The following is a 25,461-nucleotide window of genomic DNA, read 5'->3' as shown; positions in this document are numbered from 1 at the left end:
GAGTCTGATGAAACCAAGATTGAACATTTTTGGCCTGAATGCCAAGTGTTTCGTCTGGAGGAAACCTGGCACCATCCCTACGGTGAAGCATGGTGTTGGCAGCATCATGCTGTAGCGAAGGTTCACCTTTCAACAGGACAACGACCCTAAGCACACAGCCAAGACAACGCAGGAGTGGCTTCGAGACAAGTCTCTGAATATCCTTGAGTGGCCCAGCCAGAACCCGATCAAACATCTCTGAACGCTCTCCATCCACCCGACAGAGCTTGAGAGGATCTGCAGAGAAGAATGGGAGAAACTGGGAGAAATACAGGTGTGCCAAGCTTGTAGCGTCATGCCCAAGAAAACTCGAGGCTGTAATTGCTGACAAAGTTGCAACAGAGTAAATGGTCTGAATACTTCTATAAATGTGGTATTTAGTTTATTTTTAATTTTTATTTAGCAACCATTACTAAAAAACAGTTTTTGCTTTGCCATTATAGGGTATTGCATGTAGATTGATGAAGGAAAAAAAACGATTTAATCAATTTTACAATAAAGCTGTAACGTAACAAAATGTGGACAAAGTCAAGGGGTCTGAATAGTTTCTGAATGCACTGTATGTTAATTAAATGTGTGTACAATGTACACAAAAAAGAAAGAGCTGTAAAAACAAAGGAATTTTTGTTCTCCGAATATGCAGTTAAAGCAATAACCAAATGTCATCCCTGCCACTGTTCTGATAAAAAGCTGGGGGATAGGGCTGGAGAAATGTAACCACCTCCAAATTCATAGACAGAGCTATGGATGAAAGAAATGACCACCCATGACATCAAAATTATAGTATTAACCATGTTTTGACGATATAAAGTGTTTGTAAACAATATTAATGTAAACAAACATTGGATTAAAATAAGCTTTTACTTTGGGCTCCGATGGGTTACAACAGTTCAACTAAGCTTATGAGGAAAGTTATATTCTTCATGTATCATTGGACATATATCATTAATTTAGAAGTCCAAAAATGTATGTACTAGTCACAGATTTACTAAAACATAAAAAGAGTAATTAAAGTATATCAGGATGAATTGGCCATTAATAAATGCCATTTAGCAGATGTTTTTATCCAAAACGACTTACTGTCATGCATGCATACATTTTCCATACGGGTGGTCCTGGGAATCAGGACTTTGCTTTGCAAGCGCCATGTTCTAGGACTTCACATGGGTTAGTTAAGAATGGTGTTCCACCTTATTAATTAGTGGTAGGGTTGCACATTTTTGGTAACTTTCCCAAAATTCCCCAGTTTTCCTGAAATACTGGTTGGAAAAGACCTGGAATTAAGAGGGAATAAGCAGGATTTTCAGGAATACTCCATCCAGGGTTGCTGGAAAAACAGAAAATGTTGGGAAAGTTACCGGAATTGTGCAACCCTAATAAGTGTACCCACATGTACAGTTGTGGCCAAAAGTTTTGAGAATGACACAAATATTAATTTTCGTCGAAGCTTGCTTCTTCAGTGTCTTTAGATATTTTTGTCAGATGTTTACTATGGAATACTGAAGTATAATTACAAGCATTTCATACATGTCAAAGGCATTTATTGACAATTACATGAAGTTGATACAAAGAGTCAATATTTGCGGTGTTGACCCTTCTTTTTCAAGACCTTTGCAATCCGCCCTGGCATGCTGTCAATTAACTTCTGGGCCACATCCTGACTGATGACAGCTCATTCTTGCATAGTCAATGCTTGGAGTTGGTCAGAATTTGTGGGTTTTTGTTTTTCCACCTGCCTCTTGACGATTGACCACAAGTTCTCAATGGGATTAAGGTCTGGGGAGTTTCCTGGCTATGGACCCAAAATATTGATGTTTTGTTCCCCGAGCCACTTAGTTATGACTTTTGCCTTATGGCAAGGTGCTCCATCATGCTGGAAAAGGCATTGTTCATCACCAAATTGTTCCTGGATGGTTGGGAGAAGTTGCTCTCGGAGGATGTGTTGGTACCATTCTTTATTCATGGCTGTGTTCTTAGGCAAAATTGTGAGTGAGCCCACTCCCTTGGCTGAGAAGCAACCCCACACATGAATGGTCTCAGGATGCTTTACTGTTGGGATGACACAGGACTGATGGTAGCGCTCACCTTGTCTTCTCCGGACAAGCTTTTTTTCCGGATGACCCAAACAATCGGAAAGGGGATTCATCAGAGAAAATGACTTTACCCCAGTCCTCAGCAGTCCAATCCCTGTACATTTTGCAGAATATCAGGTCTGTCCCTGATGTTTTTACTGGAGAGAAGTGACTTCTTTGCTGCCCTTCTTGACACCAGGCCATCCTCCAAATGTTTTCGCCTCACTGTGCGTGCAGATGCACTCACACCTGCCTGCAGATGCACTCACTCCTGCTCCTGAGCAAGCTCTGTACTGGTGGTGCCTCGATCCCGCAGCTGAATCAACTTTAGGAGACGTTCCTGGCGCTTGCTGGACTTTCTTGGGCGCCCTGAAGCCTTCTTCACAACAATTGAACCGCTCTCCTTGAAGTTCTTGATGATCCGATAAATGGTTGATATGGTGCAATCTTACTGGCAGCAATATCCTTGCCTGTGAAGCCCTTTTTGTGCAAAGCAATGATGAAACACGTGTTTCCTTGCAGGTAACCATGATTGACAGAGGAAGAACAATGATTCCAAGCACCACCCTACTTTTGAAGCTTCCAGTCTGTTATTTGAACTCAATCAGCATGACAGAGTGATCTCCAGCCTTGTCCTCGTCAACACTCAAACCTGTGTTAACGAGAGAATCACTGACATGGTCAGCTGGTCCATTTGTGGCAGGGCTGAAATGCAATGGAAATGTTTTTTGGGGATTTAGTTCATTTGCATGGCAAAGAGGGACTTTGAATTAATTGCAATTCATCTGATCACTCTTCATAACATTCTGGAGTATATGCAAATTGCCATCATACAAACTGAGGCAACAGACTTTGAAAATTAATATTTGTGTCATTCTCAAAACTTTTGGCCACGACTCAACAACCTACTACTACATACTGTGTACTATATATTGTATTACGCTTTAGTTGGAATTTGTTGGCTTGCTAATTGAAACGGATCGTAACTGTCATGAATCCCTCCGGAACTTTAATTAACCACACCTGGCCCCTATTCCCACTGACTGTATTTGTGTATATGTGCCCTTTGGTTTCCATTTGGGGGTTGATTATTGTTACAATGTCCGATGGTGCGTGAGAGTACCTGTGCTGTGTGTTTTGGCCTTTCGTGCCCTTGTGGATTGGGCAGATGATTACGGGTCTCGTCCCGTGTTTTAATCATTGTGCACTTGTGTTATTTATTTGAGGTACTCCTCGCTCTTTTGTTTGGGTTTCTGCCCTGTGTTTTTGTTACGTGTTTGTTTGGTCTTCATCCCTGTGCCTATACACGGCACACCGTAATTTGGGGTATAATAAAAAAAACGATTACGCATTCCTGCGTCTGTCTCCCGATCCTTTATGCCAATGTGACATTAACAGAATCTGTCATGGTACAGAGAATGAATACTATTAGAACCACATTTTGCTTTAGTATGATAGAGAGTTTGACCCAATATTGGATTCAGGATATTATCTCACTGCAGAACATACAGAATGTCCACCAAAACTTGTTTAATTTGAAACTGCAATAAGCTTGGGAAATAAAATGTATTAAATTGTTTGTTTTTGTTTTTATTCACTTGAAATCAATGGTCATTATTCGAGATGTGCTATGCCCAGAAGGTTAGCACAGAAAGTTAATGCATTGTTATTAATTGTTAGCAGTTTGTGTACTGTCAATACTTAAAGTATCTACTTTTAATTCCTCAGAAATGCAAGAACAAAGGGCCTCCCGGGTGGCGAAGTGGCTAAGGGAGCTGTACTGCAGCGCTAGCTGTGCCACCAGAGATTCTGGGTTCGCGCCCAGGCTCTGTCGTAACCGGCCGCGACCGGGAGGTCCGTGGGACGACGCACAATTGGCCTAGCGTCGTCCGGGTTAGGGAGGGTTTAGCCGGTAGGGAAATCCTTGTCTCATTGCGCACCAGCGACTCCTGTGGCGGGCCGGGCGCAGTGCGCGCTAACCAAGGTTGCCAGGTGCACGGTGTTTCCTCCGACGCTGGCTTCCGGGTTGGATGGCGCTGTGTTAAGAAGCAGTGCAGCTTGGTTCGGTTGTGTATCGGAGGATGCATGACTTTCAACCTTCGTCTCTCCCGAGCCCGTACGGGAGTTGTAAGCGGTGAGACAAGAGAGATCAGTCTACGACTAGGGTGGCTGGAGTAGCTACTAAATTGTACCACAAAATTGGGGAGAAAAAGGGGTAAAATTCACAAAAAACAAAACAAAAAAAAGTGCAATACAAACATCTTAATAGAGACCCATCTCCAGATGAAACAAGCCATAAAATGTTGTGTCCCTTGGACATCACAAGGACTCCAGGGTTTCTGGCTCTAGGCAAGTGTTTTTGGCACTATTTGAGTTTGTGGTGCTGTATTGTAAAAGTTTTCATCCTAATTTGGTGTTACCCAAACTATCCAGGTGGGAGTGTTTACTGTAGTTCAATGGCAATGCCAAAATTTGAGGAATTGAATGATACAATGATTTCAATATTTCGATATGATCATTTAACCGCTCGCTGTTAGACAGACAATATGCAGACAGTATACACTACTGGATTGTTGCTGCTCCAGCCGAACACAGCCAAGCGGAGAAAGTAAACCCAATGCTCATTCTCATTGCAGTCGCAGCGCAAGGTTCAATCTTTCAGCCCCACAATCACCATCACACACTGTTCCAGTGCACTGCACTATCCTCTTGCCTCGGGACATTCAGTGTGTGCCCAGTTATTACAAGGCTTTTCCAGGGTGACAGAAATAAAGAATTAAATAGGTATCCATCAACAAGGAGGGAGGACTGAGGAGGAGAAGGGAGGGAGGACAGGGAAGGGAGGACGGACGAGTGGAGGGAGGACGGTGGATTGATGATATTCTGGCCCTTTCTGGAGCTCTCGTTGTAGTCATGACCTAGCTCAGCAGCCACCCGCCGCTTCACCACGCTTCATGATAGATAGATGAATCAGGGGCTTCTGCCGGATAAGGAGGGTCCCTGGTATCTCACTCCACCACAGTAACTGACTGGCAATGTTTGTTCACTCGACCAGAGTTCCGTCCCAAATGGCACCCTTTACCTATTTAGTGCACTACTTTGGGACAGGGCCCATAGAGAATAGGGTGCCATTTGGGACGCTGACCAGGAACTAACGGTAGCTGCCCCGGATGCATTAATACAATTTAGATTGTTGGGAATCAACGCAGTAACCAAGAATGAAGTCTGTTTGGAAACTGCTTTGTACTAGAGCTACATGGAAATGTATTGGTATTTCAGGAGGTTTATTTGCATGTCTTGGTACTGAGACTGCTGTTGCCTTGATGCTGTTGCCTGGCAGGAAAGGAGTAAAAAAGGGTATATTGTCTCTTGTAAGGGTGTTTGACAGCTTGATGATTTAAGACGGTACAATTCAGCAGATATAACAATGAATTCCTCTCCAATGAAGTAGAGACTAAGGGGACATTTCGGACCAGCATCCCATTGACAGCCCGACTAGCACAAATTTATAACTGACCCTGACCTTAACCCTCAGCTTAACCACACCCCTAACCATCAAATGTTATTTGTCACAAGCGCCGAAAATACAACAGTAGACCTTACAGTGAAATTCTTACTTACAAGCTCTTAACCAACAATACAGTTTTAAGAAAATACCTTTAAAAAAGGTAAGAGAGAGGAATAACAAATAATTCAAGAGCAGCAATAAATAACAATAGTGGGGATATATACAGGGGGTACCGGTGTCGAGGTAATTGAGGTAATATGTACATGTAGGTAGAGTTATTAAAGGACTATGCATAGATAATAACAGAGTAGTAGAAGAAGGGGGCGGGGGGCAATGCAAATAGTGTGGGTAGCAATTTGATTAGGTGTTCAGGAGTCTTATGGTTTGGGGGTAGAAGCTGTTGAGAAGCCTCTGACCTAGACTTGGTGCTCCGGTACCGCTTGCCATGCGGTTTCAGAGAGATCAGTCTATGACTAGGGTGGCTGGAGTCTTTGACGATTTTTAGGATCTTCGTCTGACACCGCCTGGTATAGAGGTCCTGGATGGCAGGAAGTTTGCCCCGGTGATGTACTGGGCCGTACGCACTACCCTCTAGCCCTAACCGTAAGATCATTTTAACCAATTCTAAAATGTTATATTGTTTTGCATGTCAGACACATACCCTTAGTTTTCCCCCTAAAAAAGAGTCACTTCAACATTGTGCCTTGGTGTCCGTTATTTTGTTATGGACGTTTCTCTGTTTTAATTGTATTCAGCAAATCAAATCTCCCAAATCAAAAATAATTTTACCCAGTGTGGTTTTAAAATACTTTTTACTACCAAATGTGCTTTTGCCAAATTGCCATCCTGCCATGGATTCATTGATATAAAATAATGTCAACATCAATATTCACCCCAGCTAAAAGCTTAAACCCAATACGTTAATCTCAAAATGCTCATTGTTCATGGCATCTATGATAATGCTTAAATGCAAAGGGACACATGCTCCGGCATTAGTGCCTGATGTGGTTTTCATAGCTCATTGTGAGTTCAAATGAATGCCGATTCTGATGGGTTGAATCAAAGTGAGACTGTCAAAATGCATTATCTTCGCTGCTAAGTCTTTCAATAGAAGTAAGGCAGTGTCATGGTATCTAATAGAACCCCCAGCTATACGTACGGTTTATCCCTCTCTTGTGTTTGTTTTCCATCAAAGAGGATAATAAATCAAAGCTATCAAAGATACATTCTATATTCTGTTTTGGAGTCAGTGAAAAATCTCCTAATACAGGGAAAAGTGAGTGCTACTGACATGCAACAGTTATACTGTACCCTCCCCCTGAAAGCAAATCCATCCATTTGTCCTTTACCTGTGCCCCCCTCTCTCTCGTAATAATAAGGTAAGTAACCGTACCACAACACTGTCACCTTGGAGAAATTGGATTCAGAGGGTGGCCGCTCAATCTCATACTGTATGAACTGACATTGGCTGCAACCCAACTTGGATTGATACACATCCTTCCCCCTTCCTTCCTGCCCTTTCTATCTCCCTTGCTCTCCCTTGCCCTCTCCCTCTATCTTGTGTTTTTTCTCTCTCTTTCTTTCTGTCTCCCTCCCCTCTCTCTCTCTTGCTCTATCAGTCTCTCTCCCCTCTCCCTCTGTATTGAGTTATCTCTCCTCTCTCTCTTTATCTACAACCAGAATCTGCCTGCGGCATAAGTGTGGTGCTCCTTCGGTTTTCAAAGACACAGTGAGTGTATGGGAGCCTCGGGAGCAGGCCCCTCCTGAGATATGCCAGCCCCCTCCCACCCCCACCTCTCTGCTCTGTGTGGTCTCCTGAGGGTCCTCTATTTCTAAGTCTGCGTCAGTGACTGGGGATATGGTGTGCAGGAGGCTGTTATCTTTGTGGCATCTCGTCTCTCACTTACAGCTTGTCCTCTGCTCCTTCACTATCAAGTACTTGAGTACTGCAGTATTGAGTATTCAGGATTTTCAAGCAGCGGATTGCATTTGAACAGTGTTTATTTGTTTGAGTTCCCCAAAGGTACAATCTACGTTATATTTGATACAAACACAGTTCATTTCAGTATTTCTGACACAAGCTTTCTGTGTTCATAGTTGCACAGTAACGCCTGCAGTCGATAGGAAACTCTGCCTCGGCTGAGCCAACATGTCCCTCACGGCCGTCCTTTCATTTTTCTCCACACAGGAAGCAGAAGTCCTGCTGGTGCCCTCTGCCGTACGTCGCTGTGTTTTCACTGGCTTTACTGACGCAGTGGGTGACAGGCACACAGGCCCGTATCGGTAATGAGTGAGGCCATGGCCGTGCTAGGGCCCCCAGCCGAGGTGGGATTTGCTAGCTACTTTCCCCCAACGACACACATTTTACGGCAGCCATAAAATGAGCTGGGAACTATTGATTTTATATAAACACCTCCATCTTGGCAATCATGGGCCCTACAAACTGCCTGGGTTGTACTGTAAAAAGCCATACTTAACCTAGACACTTTAAAGTGTGTTAGATTTACTCACGCTGGTCTTTTCTCTGCAAATTGCTTGGTTGGTTATGGTAACTCCTTGTTGACCCCTTTTACATATAGAGACTTGAAGTATGTGTTTAGTGTTGCCTGTACAGTGTACAAGAGTTGAACACGAGGTCAGTTGGTCGATTTGTGTCCTCTCTGACCCCTCAGTTAAAGGTCAGCCAGGAGCACTGTCTTGATAATCTGCCATAACTCTGTTGACAGATACCCAGCCTGCTAGAGGGTATATTGTTCATGTACACTCCCCCTGAAAGCATGGTATGGATTCAGATTGCTTTATAAACAGCGTGGTACACATATACAGACATGCAAGTTAGTTTGACATTTCTGAGTGTCTGAACAGAAAGATATAAGGGAAAGCCACGGTCAAGACTTAAACCGCTAATTGCTAGGCAGGCCACATAACATTCCTAAGAACATTTGTTGAGTTTTTGCATCAATAAAACTATCAACTTTTTTCAAACGACTGCACATATGAGCTCTAGTGCTCCAAATGCATTTTTTTATGAAACAGATACTTAGCTCCATGATGCAGTCTGAATTTGACGTTGCAGTAGTGGTAAACGAGCTAACAGAGCGAGAGGCTAACGAGAATGACGAAAGACAGCGAGAGAAAGCGGGATGAGGTAGAGAGACACCAGAGAGTGAGCGGGGCACAAGAGAAACAAGAAAGACTAGAAAAAAGTGAGAGAAGGACGAGGCTTTCTGGGCACCTGTGCGTTGTGGGGTCTGTCTGACACCTGTGCGTTCCGAGGGTTCTCCTGACACCCTCATCAGGTGATCCGAGATCATCCATGACTGCTTTTGTTAATGGCTCCTACCAGGTGGGAGTCACATGTCTGTTCAAACTCAGCAAAGTGAATACATGTGCATGCCATTACTGTCACCCACAATACCTGGGGAGATTTGTCTTAGTGTTATTTTATTTTTTTAAGATCTTTTTCGACATCAAGTACGTCCTTTGTACTTGACGTTAAGTTCTGTGCATGAAGGAATAAGCCTTCTCCCTCAAGCTTAACTGAAACATTGTATGATTTGCTTTATTGATGTGACAGTGAGGTGAACAGAAACGTGAATACTGAGAGCAGAGCAGTGATGGCTAAAGTGGAACTACAAAGGCAGTTACGCTAATCAATTAGTCATGTTTTCCACGACAAAATGTCAGTTTACAGAATGGTGATGAGTGTGGAGGCAGTTTTAAGTTTTGAGTCAATGTGTTTAAGGAAAGGATAGAGTGAGGAATACAACAGAAATATTCACTCCTTGACTTTTTCCACATTTTGTTACGTTACAGGCTTATGCTAAAATGTATTCAATTGTTTTTCTCTCTCTCATTAATCAAAACACAATATCCCATAATGACAAAGCAAAAACAGGTTTTTAGATCATTTTTTAAAACATTTTATAAAATAAAAATAAAAACTGAACTATCACAAGTATTCAGACCCTTTACTCAGCAAGTACAGCCTATAGTCTTCTTGGGTATGATGTTACAAGCTTAGCACAACTGTATTTGTGGATTGTCTCCCATTCTTCTCTGCATATCTCTCAAGCTTTGCCAGATTGGATGGGGAGCATTGCTGCAGAGCTATTTTCAGGTATCTCTAGAGATGTTCGATCGGGCTCTGACTGGGCCACTCATGGACATTCAGAGTCTTGTCCGGAACCACTCCTGCATTGTCTGGGCTATGTGCTTAGGGTCGTTGTCTTGTTGGAAGGTAAACCTTTGCCCTAGTCTGACATCCTAAACGCTCTGGAGCAGGTTGTCATCAAGGATCTCTCTGTACATTGCTTCATTCATCTTTCCCTCGATCCTGACTAGTCTCCCAGTCCCTGCCGCTGAAAAACATCCCCACAGCATGGTGCTGCTGCCACCACCATGTAGGGATGGTGCCAGGTTTCCTCCAGACGTGACACTTGGCCTTCGTGTTTCTCATGGTCAAACCAAGCAGGCTGTCATGTGGCTTTTACTGAGGAGTGGCTTCTGTCTGGCCACTCTACCATAAAGGCCTGATTGGTGAAGTGCTGCAGAGATGGTTGGTCCTTCTGGAAGGTTCTCCCATCTCCACAGAGGAATTCTAGAGCTCTGTCAGAGTGAAGATCGGGATCTTGGTCACATCCCTGACCAAGACCCTTCTCCCCCGATTGCTCAGTTTGGTCGGTTGGCCAGATCTAGGTAGAGTAAAATATTGGTGGTTCAAAACCTTTTCCATTTAAGAATGATGGAGGCCACTGTGTTCTTGGGGATCCTTCAATGCTATAGAAACATTTTGGGACCCTTCCCCAGATCTGTGCCTCTACACAATTGTGTTTCGGAGCTCTACGGAAGATTCCATTGACCTCATGGCTTGGTTTTTGCTCAGACATGCACTGTCAATGTTATATAGACAGGTGTGTTCCTTTCCAAATCATGTCCAATCAATTGGACTCCAATTGTTGTAGAAACATCTCAAGGATGATCTATAAGGACTGACGCCAGGGAGAAGAAGCAGGTACGGGAAGTTGAAAATTTAATGAGGAACAGACAGGTAACGTGACAGGAAAAGAGTCAGCACACGGGTAAACAAGGACAATCAATGCAGAAGCAGGGAACAGAGTGGGAAACCAGACAGATATAGGGAAGGTAATGACAGAGGTAATTGAGTCCAGGTGAGTCCAATAATCGCTGATGCGCGTGACGGGGGAAGGCAGGTGTGCGTAATGATGATGGCAGGTGTGCGTAATGATGATGGCAGGTGTGCGTAATGATGATGGCAGGAGTGCGCAATGCTGGGGAGCCTGGCGCCCTTGAGCGCCAGGGGGGAAGAGTGGGAGCAGGCGTGACATGATCAATGGAAACAGGATGCAGCTGAGCTCAATTTCAAGTCTCATACCAAAGGGTCTGAATACTTACAGTATGTAAATAAGGTATTTCATTTTTTTTTGTACATTTGCAAAACAACTGTTTTTGCATCGTTATTATGGGCTATTGCGTGTAGATGTTTTCTTTAATCAATTTTAGAATAAGGCTGTAATGTAACAATGTGGAAAAAGTCAAGGGGCCTGAATACTTTCCAAAGGCACTGTATATATAATATGATTTTTTTATCTATACATTTTCAGTTTTCCACAAGACAGACAATATCAGTTGAAGACATTAGTTATCCCCCCACCCTTCAATTCCCTGAAACAAATGACAGATAAACATGGAAAAGTATTTTCATTGTTTCTAACATATGATGTACATATGTCAGCTTATTAAATGATTGATCTATATATTTTTTTAAATATTTGTGGTACACTGCTGATTTGTGCATGTTCTGGGTTCATCTCCAATTGATTCAGACTTCAACCTTTCCTTCGGTCAGAATCCTGAAACAAAAACGGTTCATTGGCAGCTGGCTAGTAAATCAGTTCATGAATCATTGTTGCTTGGAGTCGTGGGAGCTTGCAGTTGAGCTTGACTTAGAATAACATCAGTTCTTTCTGATGTAGCCAATAGCTAGGTTTCCATCCAATTGGCGACAGATTTTCATGCAAATATCCAAAATCCGCATGAAGTAAATATGCCAAAGTTCCCACCAGTGGTGTTTCCATTAAACTAACTTGTTACAGATAGAAATCAGTGTGATGACGTAGTGCACACAAAATGTACTTTTTTGCTTAAGTTTTTATCTACCGAATAAAAATATAAAGTTCAATGTGTTTCCATTGCATTTTCAACAAAAACTGTTGCGTTAAATGTGCCTACTCTGGTCTTGGCACTTATTCTGGTGACATGATTCTTGATGCTTGGCTGCCATTTGACAAATAAAAATATTCTTGATCTTATCCATAATAATTTCATCATGTAGACTTGCCTACCCACACAACCTATCCGCACTGTATATGCGAGCTGTTGCCATGAGTGCCCCCCCAATATGTATTGGATAGGAGCATCAAGATCACCATGCACTTTCACCACCCTGTGAAGTTCATTATAACTTATTTAGTCTGTAGCCTAATGAACTGCATGATTTCCCAAGTTGTAGTTGGAGGACCACACACCATGTCATCGTGTGACTCCCAAGTTTACTTCAATTTGATGGTTGTTATACTGTGTCAATATTTGCGCATAAATGTGTTTCCACCGCTATTTCTCGAATAATACATTTTACCGACACAAAAAGATCTCACCATGTCGAATGAACAAATGATCATCAGCATTTATAAAATTGTACCAAAACGTTGTTTTCTTTTATATGGTATGACTTTACTCTCATAAAACCTGTGGATGGAAATGTGGTTAATTAGTCAATTATATTTCTGAGTGTAGTTACAGATGTAGGATCTTAATTTGATTACCCTGTTGTTGCAGGAAATGCAAATGTTAAGGTTTAAAACTGGCTACAGGTTATCTACAAGTCTCTGCTAGGTAAAGCCTTGCCTTATCTCCGCTCACTGGTCACCATAGCAGCACCCACCCGTAGCACACGCTCCAGCAGGTATATCTCACTGGTCACCCCCAAAGCCAATTCCCCCTTTGGTCGTCTTTCCTTCCAGTTCTTTGCGGCCAATGACTGGAACGATTTGCAAAAATCTCTGAAGCTCCCTCACTGACTTTAATCACTGGCTTTCAGAGCAGCTCACAGATCACTGCACCTGTACATAGCCCATTTGTAAATAGTCAATCCAACTACCTCATCCCCATACTGTATTTATTTATTTATCTTGCTCCTTTGCACCCCAGGATCTCTACTTGCACATTCATCATCTGCACATCTACCATTCCAGTGTTTAATTGCTATATTGTAATTACTTCGCCACCATGGCCTATTCATTGCCTTACCTCCCTTATCCTACCTTGTTTGCACACACTGTATATAGACTTTTTTCTACTGCATTATTGACTGTATGTTTGTTTATTCCATGTGTAACTCTGTGTTGTTGTTTGTGTCGCACTTCTTTTCTTTAACTGCCAGATCGCAGTTGTAAATGATAACTTGTTCTCAACTAGCCTACCTGGTTATATAATGGTGAAATAAAAAATAAAACCTCCACAGGTGACCTGGCATCGGAGGACGAGTACCTGGACATCCCCAGTATCTCCAGACAGAGAGCGGGGACCTACGAGTGCACCGCCGTCAATGACATCGCCACAGATGTCCAGACCGTGGAGATCACAGTCAACTGTGAGTTCAATGTCAACCCAGTCCTGACATGTATTTTACTAGGAACGAAACGGAAGCAAATGGGCCAAATTGGGGAGGGACTACCACTGAACTTGTCCAATAAGAGAGACTTGTTTTTGTTGCAAAACGTTTTCCATTTGCTACAATGTGCAATAGGCATTCCATTCCCTTGCAGACAGTTTCTCTGAGTCAATGGTCTCATGACCAATAATTTAATATAGATGAATGGATGAAGCTCAGTTTGGGTTAATCTTAACTTTGTTCCAGTTCTCCAGAAAAACTTGTAGGGTTCCATTTACGTGAAATCAGTTTTGATTTGGGTTTAGCTTTATTGTTTTTACACTTCACCAGAAAAACAGTTTGTGAAAGAAAAAATATATATAAGAATTTGTGCTTGCTATACATCATGCCTTATTGGCTGTCTATGGGTAAAGGTATTTGATGCATGTTGCCATAAATTGGGCATTTTAATGTATTTTTAAAAGACAGGAATCGTTGATCTTATTATACTCCCCTTGTAATCATTACAACATTAACTGTGCTCTGAAGTACCAGTTAAATTAAACCCCTCTGCATTTACAAATTGGTTCTCCAAAGAAGAATGGCTTTCAACTTGATTACAGCTGTTCAGATAGAGGAACTTCCTTTCTGGATGGACCAAATCCTCGCTCTGCTATTTACACATGACCCCTGCGTGATACTTTGACCCCGTCTCTGGAACACTGATCCCATGAGTGCCCTCGTGTGCCCGTAGATGCCCCCAGTGTGTCAGAGGGCAGAGACGTTGGCGTGACCCTTGGCCAGAGAGGGGTGCTGGAGTGCGAGGCGGATGCAGTACCCGAGGCAGACTTCGAGTGGTACCGAGACGACAGAAGGTAACCCGTTGTGCATGTTTGCAAACATGTTGAATTGCTGCTTTTTCCAGGCTTTTTGATTTTCCTGGAAGTAGATTTTCAAGGAAGGTCATTAGATCATCAGTATTTTCAAAGGTGAGAGAGCGAGAGAGTACACTTGTAGAATGTCCCTATGGTTAGAGACCCAAAGCCTAACGGCCGTATATCATTTTGTATTACACATCTTACCATTGTACGTGGTCAAGACACTGTCATTTCCCCTGCCATTGAACCTGCTTGGAAATTGCAATAAATTATAACATATAGTTAAGATAAAATGACATAAAATGTAGACGTCGTGGTGGTCATCTCAGACTTTCCCAAACCCCTAGCTGCAGTAAGTTTCCATACAAGTAGGTTGTGAGTAACACAAGAATTGTGTGCATTGCTGTACTCACATGGCTGAGGCAGCTCTACACTGAGTGTACAAAACATTAGGAACACCTTCCTAACATTGAGTTGCACCCCTTTTGCCCTCAGAACAGCCTCAATTCATTGGGGCATTGAGTCAACAAGACTAGATGTTGTTTGGGTAATGGACCATTCTTGATACACTTGGGAAACTGTTGAGCGTGAAAAACCCAGCAGCCTTACATTTCTTGACACTCCCGGCATCTACTATCATACACCGTTCAAAGGCACTGTCTTGCCCATTCAACGGCTTACTGCCACACATACACAATCTATGTCCCACTTGTTTCAAGGCTTAAAAATCCTTCATTAACCTGTCTCCTTCCCTTCATCTACACTGATTGAAGTAGATTTAACAAGTGACATCTATAAGCGATTATAGCTTTCACCTGGATTCACCTCGTAGGTCAATTTCATGGAAAGAGCCGGTGTTCCTATTTTTTTGTACACTCAGTGTATACTGTGCCTTAAGTATTCAGACTGCTTAATTTTTTCCACATTTTCTTACGTTACAGCTTTATTCTAAAATGGATTAAATGAAATAACATCATCCGCAAACTACGCACAATACCCAATAATGACAAAGCGAAAACAGATTTTTTTAAAAGTATTCAGACACTTTGATTTGAGACTCGAAATTGAGACTTTCCATTGATCATACTTGAGATGTTTATACAACTTGATTGGAGTCCACCTGTGGTAAATTCAATTGATTGGACATGATTTGGAAAGGCACACACCTGTCTATATAACGTCCCACAGTTGACAGTGCATATCAGAGAAAAAAACCAAGCCTTGAGGTCGAAGCAATTGTCAGAAGATCTCCGAGACAGGATTGTGTCGAGATACAGATCTGGGGAAGTGTACCAAAAACATTCTGCAAAATCGAATATCCCCAAGAACACAGTGGCCTCCATCATTCTTAAATGGAAGACGTTTTGAACCACCAAGACTCTTCCTAGAGCTGGCCAAGAACCCGATGGTTACTCTGACAGAGTTCCTCTGTGGAGATGGGAGAACCTTCCAGAAGGACAACTATCTCTGCAGCACTCCACTAATCAGGCCTTTATGGTAGAGTGGCCAGACGGAAGCCGCTCAGTAAAAAGCACATGACAGCCCGCTTGGAGTTTGCCAAAAGCCACCTCAAGACTCTCAGACCATGAGAAACCAGATTCTCTGGTCTGATGAAACCAAGATTGAACTCTTTGACCTGAATGCCAAGCGTCACATCTGGAGGAAACCTGACACCATCCCTACGGTGAAGCATGGGGGTGGCAGCATCATGATGTGGGGATGTTTATCAGCAGCAGGGACTGAGAGACTAATCAGGATCGAGGCAAAGATGAACAGAGCAAAGTACAGAGAGATCCTTGATGAAAACCTGTGCTAGAGTGCTCAGGACCTCAGACTGGGGAGAAGGTTCACCTACCAACAGGACAACAACCCTAAGCTCACAGCCAAGACAATGCAGGAGTGGCTTTGGGACAAGTCTCTGAATGTCCTTGAGTGGCCCAGCCAGAGCCCGGACTTGAACCGGATCGAACATCTCCGGAGAGACCTGAAAATAGGTGCGCAGCAACGCTCCCCATCCAACCTGACAGAGCTTGAGAGGATTTGCAGAGAGGAAGGGGAGAAACTCCCCAAATTCAGGTGTGCCAAGCTTGTAGCGGCATATCCAAGAAGGCTGCAATCGATGCCAATGGTGCTTCAACAAAGTACTGAGTAAAAGGTCTGAATATTTATGTAAATTTTACATTTTATAAATTAGCAAAAATTCCAATAACCTGTTTTCGCTTTGTCATTATTGGGTACTGTGTCAAGATCAAGCACATTTAAAAATATATATATTTTAGAATAAGTTTTAGAATTTTAGAATAAGAGTAACCTAACAAAATGTGGTTAAAGTCAAGGGGTCTGAATACTTTCCAAAGACACTATGTATTTTACATTCTTAAATAAATTCCTTTATTCATTCATTGACTACAGAGGTGTGCATCTCTCTTCAAGGATCTTCAATGGTTTTGACGGCATGGAGATCGAAGATGCCGGGCAGCTCTCCAAGTTGACCTTCTTCAATGTCTCTGAGGCCGACTACGGCAACTACACTTGCATCGCCATTAACAAACTGGGCAGCTCCAACACACGCTTTGTCCTGTATGGTGAGTACATTAATTACCATGTGTTCCAGGTGCAACAAAATGAACATGTTGTATGTTGGTAACACATTATAATAACTTTCACGAAAAGGCCACGATACATGTCCCTAAATGCTTCATAAAGTATTTGACCTGTTGTAAAGGTATACTATGAATGTTTACAAATAATGAAATACTTATTTATTAATAGTTTAGAAATAATGTATTAATGCCTGTTATCATAAAGTGTACTGAAAATGTTGTGTTATTTCGACATGATTCTCATTTCACTTTGAATGGACTTTTATTCCTTTTTATGTGATTTATTTGATATAAATAACTGAGGACATTTCCATGCTTAACATCAGTCTGAAGCTGATTTAATGTAAGAATAACTGCATATACTCAATTTAGTCATCTGTGCCTTAATCTAATACAACATCATAATGATTTAGGTTAACAGCAACATCTTCCACCTCACTGTATGCCTTTTAACACTGCACCCACGAGGCTAAAAAGTCATTCACCAGCTTTATTTTCACGTTGTTCATATTAAGGCAGCAATGTCTATGATTGTTTGCTTTTGTTCGTTTTTATATATTTTGCTCTGTTCTGTTCCGTTTTTCTGGTGTAGAGGTTATTGAACCCACTAGCTCAACACTATTGCAAGGTTAGTACCGGTATTCGGCATGAGCATGTGTTTCGACCCACTCTCTGATGCGCTAACAGCATTCTAACAATGCATGATAAGCATTGCCATTTTCACATCGACAACAAACTGATTATATGCCAATATCACTGGAGTATCATACAATGCTAATACTGAGGTGACAGGAGGACTATGTTTCTGCAAACTGAAAGGGATTATATAGTGTTTAAGCTCAGCCTGACGAAATTAGATTGTCAGAGTTACTGGGCTATTCTGACTTCTTATGATAACTTTATTAGCTTTCAATTCCATTTATTAATATTGATAAGAAGTTAAAAGGTATATCTGACAGGTGACATTTCCTGGGAGAATTCTCCCAGGCTGATAAGGAGAAAGTATGTCACTGGAATCGTCGTGGAAATGGTAAATGAAGAGCTCTGAGCTTTTAAAGGTTTTTCTAACCGTGTTTTGTTCTTCTTTTTTCAACCGCCTAACCGGCTCGCCATGTGGCATGGCTTTATTTTGATTTTGCATGTGCTTCATCTGCTGTGTAAGTATCTATCTGTCCTACAACTATCATTTGTGATGGATCATGTGTGTGTTTTAACGGTTGTAACAATTTGTTATGCAATTTGTCCATCTAGTTGTTGATTTGTGTCTATATAGAAATCTCTAATGTCTAATTCTTCCTTCCCTCTAGTTTGTCATTAATGAATACTTGTAATAAAGGTTACTACTATAGTGTAGCACTATGACTGACCTCTTAGCAATGTGTTAGCAATGAATATTGACATTTGATGTGTTCTCAGCATCATCATTTTTTGTATTAATTAGACATGATTGGAATGTAAGTGAAACAGGATCCATTAACTGTGGGGCTCCTCTTCAGAGATGTATTAATTGCTTTGATTTGGATTGTGGGGGGAAAGCAGAACTATTATTGTAATTATCCACATGCAGGTTTAGGAATAATCTACAGTGGCAGCATAATTGGATAGATGTCCCAAAAGAAAGCCTGGTGAACTCCAAGAAAATCAAAGGGAAATTAGAAGTCATTGTATTAACGGTACTCGGCTTCAAAGTAAAAAATGTAATAATTATCGTCCCTCTCTCTCACTCGATAATGCCCCATGTGGTCCAATATTTATTTACAGTAGGGTGAGGAATTATTGGATCCTTTGATAAAAATGAATAATGAAGACTATAAAATAAATAATTAAAATAAAATAAAAAATAATAAAAATATATATATTATTTTAAACTAATACAGTTGCTCAGGGAGGTTTTGTTTATTAACAAGTAGTAAAAAAATATCTAAAGAAGAAAGATGTCTTGCTGGAAGATCTACTTGCAGCCAAGTTTCAGCCTCCTAACAGAGGCAACCAAGTTTTTGGCTAAAATATACTTGTAAAGTTAATTATGCCGTTGACCTTAACAAGGGTCCCAGGACAAGTGGAAGCAAAATAGCCCCATAAGATCAAAGATCCACCGCCATGTTGTACAGTAAGGATGAGGTATTTCCTGCATATGTATTGTTCTTTCGAAGGCCAAATCATTGGTGTGCATGGCCAAACAGCTCTATTTTCATGTCGTCTGGCCATAGCACCGCCTAATCTTTGCTAAACGGCATTGGCACTTGGATTGGAACCGGTGCTACGGTCATATGACATGAAAATTGATCTCCTTGGCCACGCTCACTAGTGGTGGGTTTGGCCTTCAAAAGATCAATGCATATGTAGATATACCTCATCCCTACAGTAAAATATGGTGGTGGATCTAATACCACCATCACAACCATTTTTTAACTGCTATTGCGGTAAACATGTACTGTAATTAGCAGGAATACATGATATGCTATAGGATATTCTGAAACTCACAAGATTGTTTTAGTGAATAAGTAAGTGGTTTGACATTTTAATTGGACCATCCTACAACTCCCTTATTGCTCCAGGCCCCACATCGTTAGCCCAGCCTCTGCTATCATGCTTCAATTTAGATTAAAAACTCACAGACCTCCTACCAACCAAGAAAAAAAGTCCCTGGTCCTGCTCTTTCCTCCACTGTCTATCAATGGTTATTGCTTGTCTCCCTTCCCTCAGTTGATTAGCTTGTTTACAACCAGCCACAATTATGGCTGAACCAGGCAGCCGGCTTGGTTGGTCAAGGTTTCATAATATCATACAGTAAGATGATAATAACGGCGGTGATAAGGGCTCAAGTCAACAGGGCTTGCTGGTGATGAGAGGAAGAGAACAGATGCTTTAGCAATGCTTAAATGGCCGCCAAAGTGCCCCCAATTAAACATTCCATCAGCAGGAATCTGAGTATTCTGTAGTCTGGGAATGACCTGATTAGCATAGCTAGCTTAGGTACCCTAGCTATGCCAGGGATAACTTGGACATCTCTATGCTGAATAATAAGTAAACAGAACTGGGATGAATAACAATGTTCCCTTTTGAGGTGGGTACCTAATGGCACTAGCAGGCGTTTGGCCCGGGGTGTAGTTGATTATGTGCCTTGTGTCAATTACTGCAATCCATTTGTTGCTTTTCTGTGGAGTGCCGGGGAGAAGGTATTAGAGCAGTGAATCACTTGTTATCTGCAGATCAGAAGGTTCAAGTCAGCAAAACCAATCTTGAACACCACAAACTCATCCAAATGTTTTGTTCCCTCTCCTCTGCCATCCCCCTTGGCCACAACAGGACCCGGAGCAGTGCAGGATGGGAACAGCGGCTCGATGGGGACGCATGTACACACCTACACCTGTCTACTTCTGGCCATCCTTCAGTTTCTGCTCAGGTTTTGATGCAGTAGGCTTTCTGGCTTCCGAGGCAAGGTTGCGTGGTTTGTGTGTTTTCTCTCACCCGGAACCACAAACGTGATGCACATGAGTGCATGGGCTACCCTATTACATCATGTCAAACCTCTAAAACGTATTATGTAACATACACATTTTTCTTTGTTAATTTTAGGAGTTTTAAGGACATAACAACATTGGATTTTTTGAGTTTTGATTTGTTTTCGTTTCCCCTCCCATTATGGTATGATTCTCAAATGTTTCTTTTTGGGTGTGGTTTGTCTGTTATTTACATTTATTTATTTCAGTTTCTACCGAGTGACATAGTCATCTTAGCCCCAAGAGTCTTAAGCGTAAATCATAGTCCATTGACGTTAAGACGCAATAGTCCGGCATCCCATTGTGACATAGCTACGCGGCTCTGAGACCACCATCCGCGGGGAATGCACAGCCCGAAAGCGCACCTCCCAACAATTCCCAACCAACGCCGCTCCGATACGCGTCCTTTATTCATTTGAATGTGGTAACGGTTGGAGAAAAAGCTTGAGAATTTGAAAAGTATGAATGCCAATATTCCAGAACACTGCTGTGCGTATGCGTACACATTTTGGACTATGATAGACGCTTTAGCACCAAGATTCTTATCCCCAAGAGTTAAGTGTATGAGGTGAATGAAACAAACATTTCAAACAGGCAGTGAAGCAGATGGACTGAAATCACTCTAGGACCTAAAAGCCTGTTATCATGTTTTTTGTTGTTGGTGTAATTATAATTTAAACCTATTTCTGATTCCGACACATTGACAAACCACAACAATGGTTAATAAGAAATTATATTTTCTCAGCAATGTCAATTGTGATATTTTCAGTTGTTTGTGCTATTCTATCTATTTTGGGGATTTTAACACATATTTTGAAAGGGGTAAATACAATATCAAAGCTGTAATTGTGATTATTTAGGCAAAGAGCTTGTTTTTCCTCCCTTTTAGCTGGCACAAGTCTACACAAGGTGGTGTAAAGAATGACTTAACTAGTTATGAATGGGAAGGAAGTTATTTCCATTTGTGTGGACATCTAACTTCAAGTAATGTAATCTCTCACAAATGTTATTAATGTTACTACAACTGGTTTTACTTTAAGGTACTTTAAGTTATATGTATTTACATGGGTCATTTGCACACTAGGGTCAATTCTGAAGTATTCCCATCTCAACAGTGTTGGTAACAAAGAGGCTAAGGAGTAAGATTGTGTCCAATAGCAACTCTATGGATCACTCTAAGGGCAAATTCTAACTTGCACTTGAAAGGATACTTTGGGATTTTGGCAATGAAACCCATTATCTACTTAAGATGAACTCACGGATACCACTTTTATGAATCTGCATCCAGTATGAAGGCAGTTAGAGGTAGTTTCACGATCCAATGCTAACTAGCTTAGCGCAATGACTAGAAGTCTATGGGATCTACTAGCATGCTAGCAGTTACCATGGACTAACACTAGTTAGCAATTGTGCTAACTATAGTTAACAACTTCTTTTAAACTGCTCACAGAGAAAATGGTATCCACAAGTTCATCTGACTCTGGGGAAGTAGATAAAGGGCTTCATTGCCAAAATCTTGAAGTATCCCTTTAAGTAACATTTTCACTTTGATGCATTGATGTCAATGGGAGACTTAGTGGAAATTGGACTGAAGTGGAGGTTAGTATTTGCCCCTAAAAGAGCCCAAAGACCTCTCAGCCATTAGTTTGTCTTTTTTAGTTGTTGTTACAAAATACCCTCTCATAACCAATAAGTATTAATTGTTTGGTTGTGTTGAACTGGTACATGTAAATGTACTGGAATGTACATGCAAATGTACTTTGACTGGAAATGCAAATGTTTTACATATATTGTCTCCCAATAGAGCACATATACATACAGTCCATTAATATATTATAATTTAGTGTTGTATACCGGGTTAAATAATCAGGGCCGAGTTTGGATTGATTTGAAATCAGGCATATATTTGTCTCCTCTGTGACCTTGTCACCAATGACACACTCAGGAGCTACAACAATACTTCCTGTAACCTTTCTATGTAACACAACATCCACTTAGTCTGACTCTATAGAGAAAACATCTACTACAGACGTTTGCTCAATGCTCAATTTGTTTTTGTATAACAGGAAAGCACACAATGCTCTGTGAAATCAATATGCAAGAATTTTGCAGCTTTCTTCTGTGCAATGCCATCAACCCTTTGGCCCAGTTTATAAACTGCACAGCAGTTGCTCTTCCTTGTGATCATTTTTTAAACTCTATTAAAATATCTGGACCCATATTCACAAAGTGTCTCAGAGTAAGAGTGCTGATCTGGGATATTTTTTGTATTTTAGATCATAATGAATACAATGGCATGGACAGGGGGGGTCTGATCCGAAATGATTCGTTCCTGTGTTGTTTTTAACGTTACATCTATCAGGCAGTGCACTTGTGGAGCTCATGAACAACAAATCATTTACAATGAGAAACCCCAATCGAGTGGTTCACTGTGGCTAAAAGGATGATTGTAAGGGACTGATGTATAAAAACAAATCCTAATTTAGAGGTCTTAAAGGTAGATTCAACGTTGTGAATTCATCATCATACACAGCGGGACAATTTATTGCTTTGCTCCCAGAAATCAACATCTAATCTGCCAGGCCTGTTACTATTGGTTCTTCCTTAAATGGGCATGCCTCAGGCGAGGGCCCAGATTAACAGTCAGTTTTGGCAGTTTTCTGTTGTTGATGTCTGGAAGCAGGAGGTCACCATGCCATGTACGATGATAACATATAGTGAAGTCTGCCTTCAATATTTTATTCGCAAATGGGGAGAAAGGGACACATTTTGATGTTAAGAAATATTTGACATGTTAATGGTCCAAACCTGTGGTGCTGCCATCAGAATAGGCCATATTACAGCAGATAATTGGGTGCATTCATCACACATTTAAAATGTGTGATGTCTGTGTGAGAGCTGCATTGATTTTACACTGATTAGGAATATCACTTTAATGCATGTCATGATTGGTGCAAAATACATCAGCGTAATGGTTTGCACCCCAAAACTATTTTTGAAATAAATACCACATGATTATTACCCTTGTAAAAGAGGTATTCAGACCTCCACGGGATAAATAAAGGTTGAATAAGTTTTCTCTGTGGTGATGGCATCACACATTTTTACTGACAAAACGGATCCCAATGCCTGTTGAAAGATATGGAAATCTGGGGTTAACCTCCGTCTAGTGACGGAAACTATATCATTATGTGGACTCAATGAATTAAAGGCCATGCTAAGGGTAGATTCAATAAAAGTGTTTTATTTTTTTTATTTTTTGCAGTTGTTTCAAAACATATGTACAGAAAGCAACAGCTGGGGCTTCTGAGAAGTCCACGGTATAACCATCACAGAAACCTATTTCCAACTATTGTTTTTGATTGAGCTTATATTGCACCTACCCTTTAGTATAGTGCTGTTTGTGACGTGACATTTGTTGAGTATGCATTGCAGTTTGGAATAATTCCTTTTGGAATAGGGACTTTGGAAATAGCAGTGACAAAGTTGTAGACATTGGCGGCATACGGATGTGCTTGTCTCAGTTGTTATAAAAGGACATTTCTGTGTTGGTGCATGACCAAATCTCATGATCAAATGAATTTGAATTTCTGATGACACACACATTCCCTCTACTCCAATACAGTACAGTCAAGTCATTCACCCGGCATAGGTCACAGTAATCCCTTAATTCTGGTTGATTCCAAAGTGAAGAGAAAATTACATTCTATTTGACTCCCTGTAATGTAAGATTGTTGATTCATATGTATTTTCTTTATGAAGATTGTGTGTTCATATTTAAGACTGACAATAATAAAAAAAACATGTATCTTAAATGCCCCATGATCTTTGTTTGAGTATGCTCAATGCCATGGTTTGGAATTGCAAGTCAGCCATTCGCGTGTTTGCTTCATTGGGTAATTTAACTCACCTGGTGTCTCCAGGCTCTGTGTCCCACCACCTTGTCAGCCATACCTCTCTAGGACCCACATGACAGACCTGCCTATTGGATTTTTCCATTTGGGAGACATTTCCAATCTGCTAAACTGTGTTAAGCGAATCAAATCCCCATATCATGCCAGTGGTCTGCCATAAAGTGGAGAGAGTAAGTGCACTCTGTGGAGTAGTGAGTGTGGTGACTGTCACAATGACCGGAGAGTACCATTGATTTTTCACTGACCCTGGTCTTGACTGACTGTGGCCCTGTACAAACACTGTGCCAACTCCCGCTAATGGCCATGTCCCAATGACTAGACTCTTACTTCTGAGTGAATACTGTAGTACAAATGCTCTCCTCTCACCTATCAATTATGTACCACTTCAGCATGAGAGCTTCCTTAATAGGTTAAATCTTGTTTCTCTGCCCTGCTATACCAACACGACAGTGGATGTTAATTGCACGGCGCACCAAGTGAAACTTTCTAATTCTCATTCCCATAGATTATACATGCAACAAGAGGCGCTGAGTCTTCTACAAAACATCACCTAGAGAATAGGTCAGGGGTAGGCGACCCTGTTCCTGGAGTGCTGCAGGTACTGGAGGATTCTGTTCCAACCAGGCAGCACACCGAGCTAATTGATCAGTTTAGTGATTGCCTAAATTCAACACACCTGGTCTTCCAGATCTGTTGAACCAAAAACATTCAGTTCCTGCGCACTCCAGGACCAGGGTTACTTACCCATGCAATAGGTCATTACCAGGAGGATTGCTTTGCAGACAAATTATTATTTAAAACTGTGTACTGTTAAGTGTGTAGCGCATCTTCAGGTTGTCGTTGTTTATTGCCACTTTTCCCCCCCAAAAATGATTACAAATTGGGCTCCTCTGTTGCGCTGCACTCGCTACCATGCTGTTCTACTTCATCCTCAACAATATTTAATTCATGCAAACATCTGCTCACTGCAATTAACAGAAAGTACAGAACGGGACTGTTAAAAAGAAAACGGGCCTGTCGATAAGATGACATCTTTACCTGTACTGTACTTTATCTTGATCACATTTCTTTAACGGGCAACTTCCTAAGAAATGTACAAATGGGGATACATTGGGGAGAAGGTCAGTTAATACAATAGAAGCGGATGCATGTCTGTCTGCAACCTTGTTGACTGATAACACAAGGAGTCTCCGCTGTTACTTACTTCATGATCAACGCGAACCGTCTACCCTCAGTTGGCAGTCGGCACAGCTGGTGGCCATCAATAGCAGA

At 41.5% G+C, this 25,461-nt stretch overlaps 1 protein-coding gene across 5 annotated transcripts in view; it reads left to right on the top strand.

Moving 5' to 3' along the window:
- The window catches only part of LOC115136021 (opioid-binding protein/cell adhesion molecule-like), a 442,403-nt gene extending 418,313 nt beyond the window's left edge, over nt 1–24,090 (top strand). For 2 of the 5 annotated variants that reach the window (XM_029671351.2, XM_029671349.2), the window contains 5 exons: nt 13,163–13,291; nt 14,046–14,166; nt 16,603–16,754; nt 17,365–17,400; nt 20,082–24,090. In XM_029671351.2, the coding sequence (XP_029527211.1) occupies nt 13,163–13,291; nt 14,046–14,166; nt 16,603–16,754; nt 17,365–17,400; nt 20,082–20,185 (542 nt within the window). In that variant the 3' untranslated portion in view covers nt 20,186–24,090. Of the gene's footprint in view, nt 1–13,162; nt 13,292–14,045; nt 14,167–16,602; nt 16,755–17,364; nt 17,401–19,989 lie in introns of all 5 variants that reach the window. The other 3 variants (XM_029671354.2, XM_029671352.2, XM_029671353.2) reach the window with 3 other exon arrangements.
- Nucleotides 24,091–25,461: the final 1,371 nt, after the last annotated feature.

The sequence above is a fragment of the Oncorhynchus nerka genome, linkage group LG10 (assembly GCF_034236695.1).
Source record: "Oncorhynchus nerka isolate Pitt River linkage group LG10, Oner_Uvic_2.0, whole genome shotgun sequence".
NCBI lineage: Eukaryota > Metazoa > Chordata > Actinopteri > Salmoniformes > Salmonidae > Oncorhynchus > Oncorhynchus nerka.
This window is presented reverse-complemented; position numbering and strand designations above follow the sequence as displayed.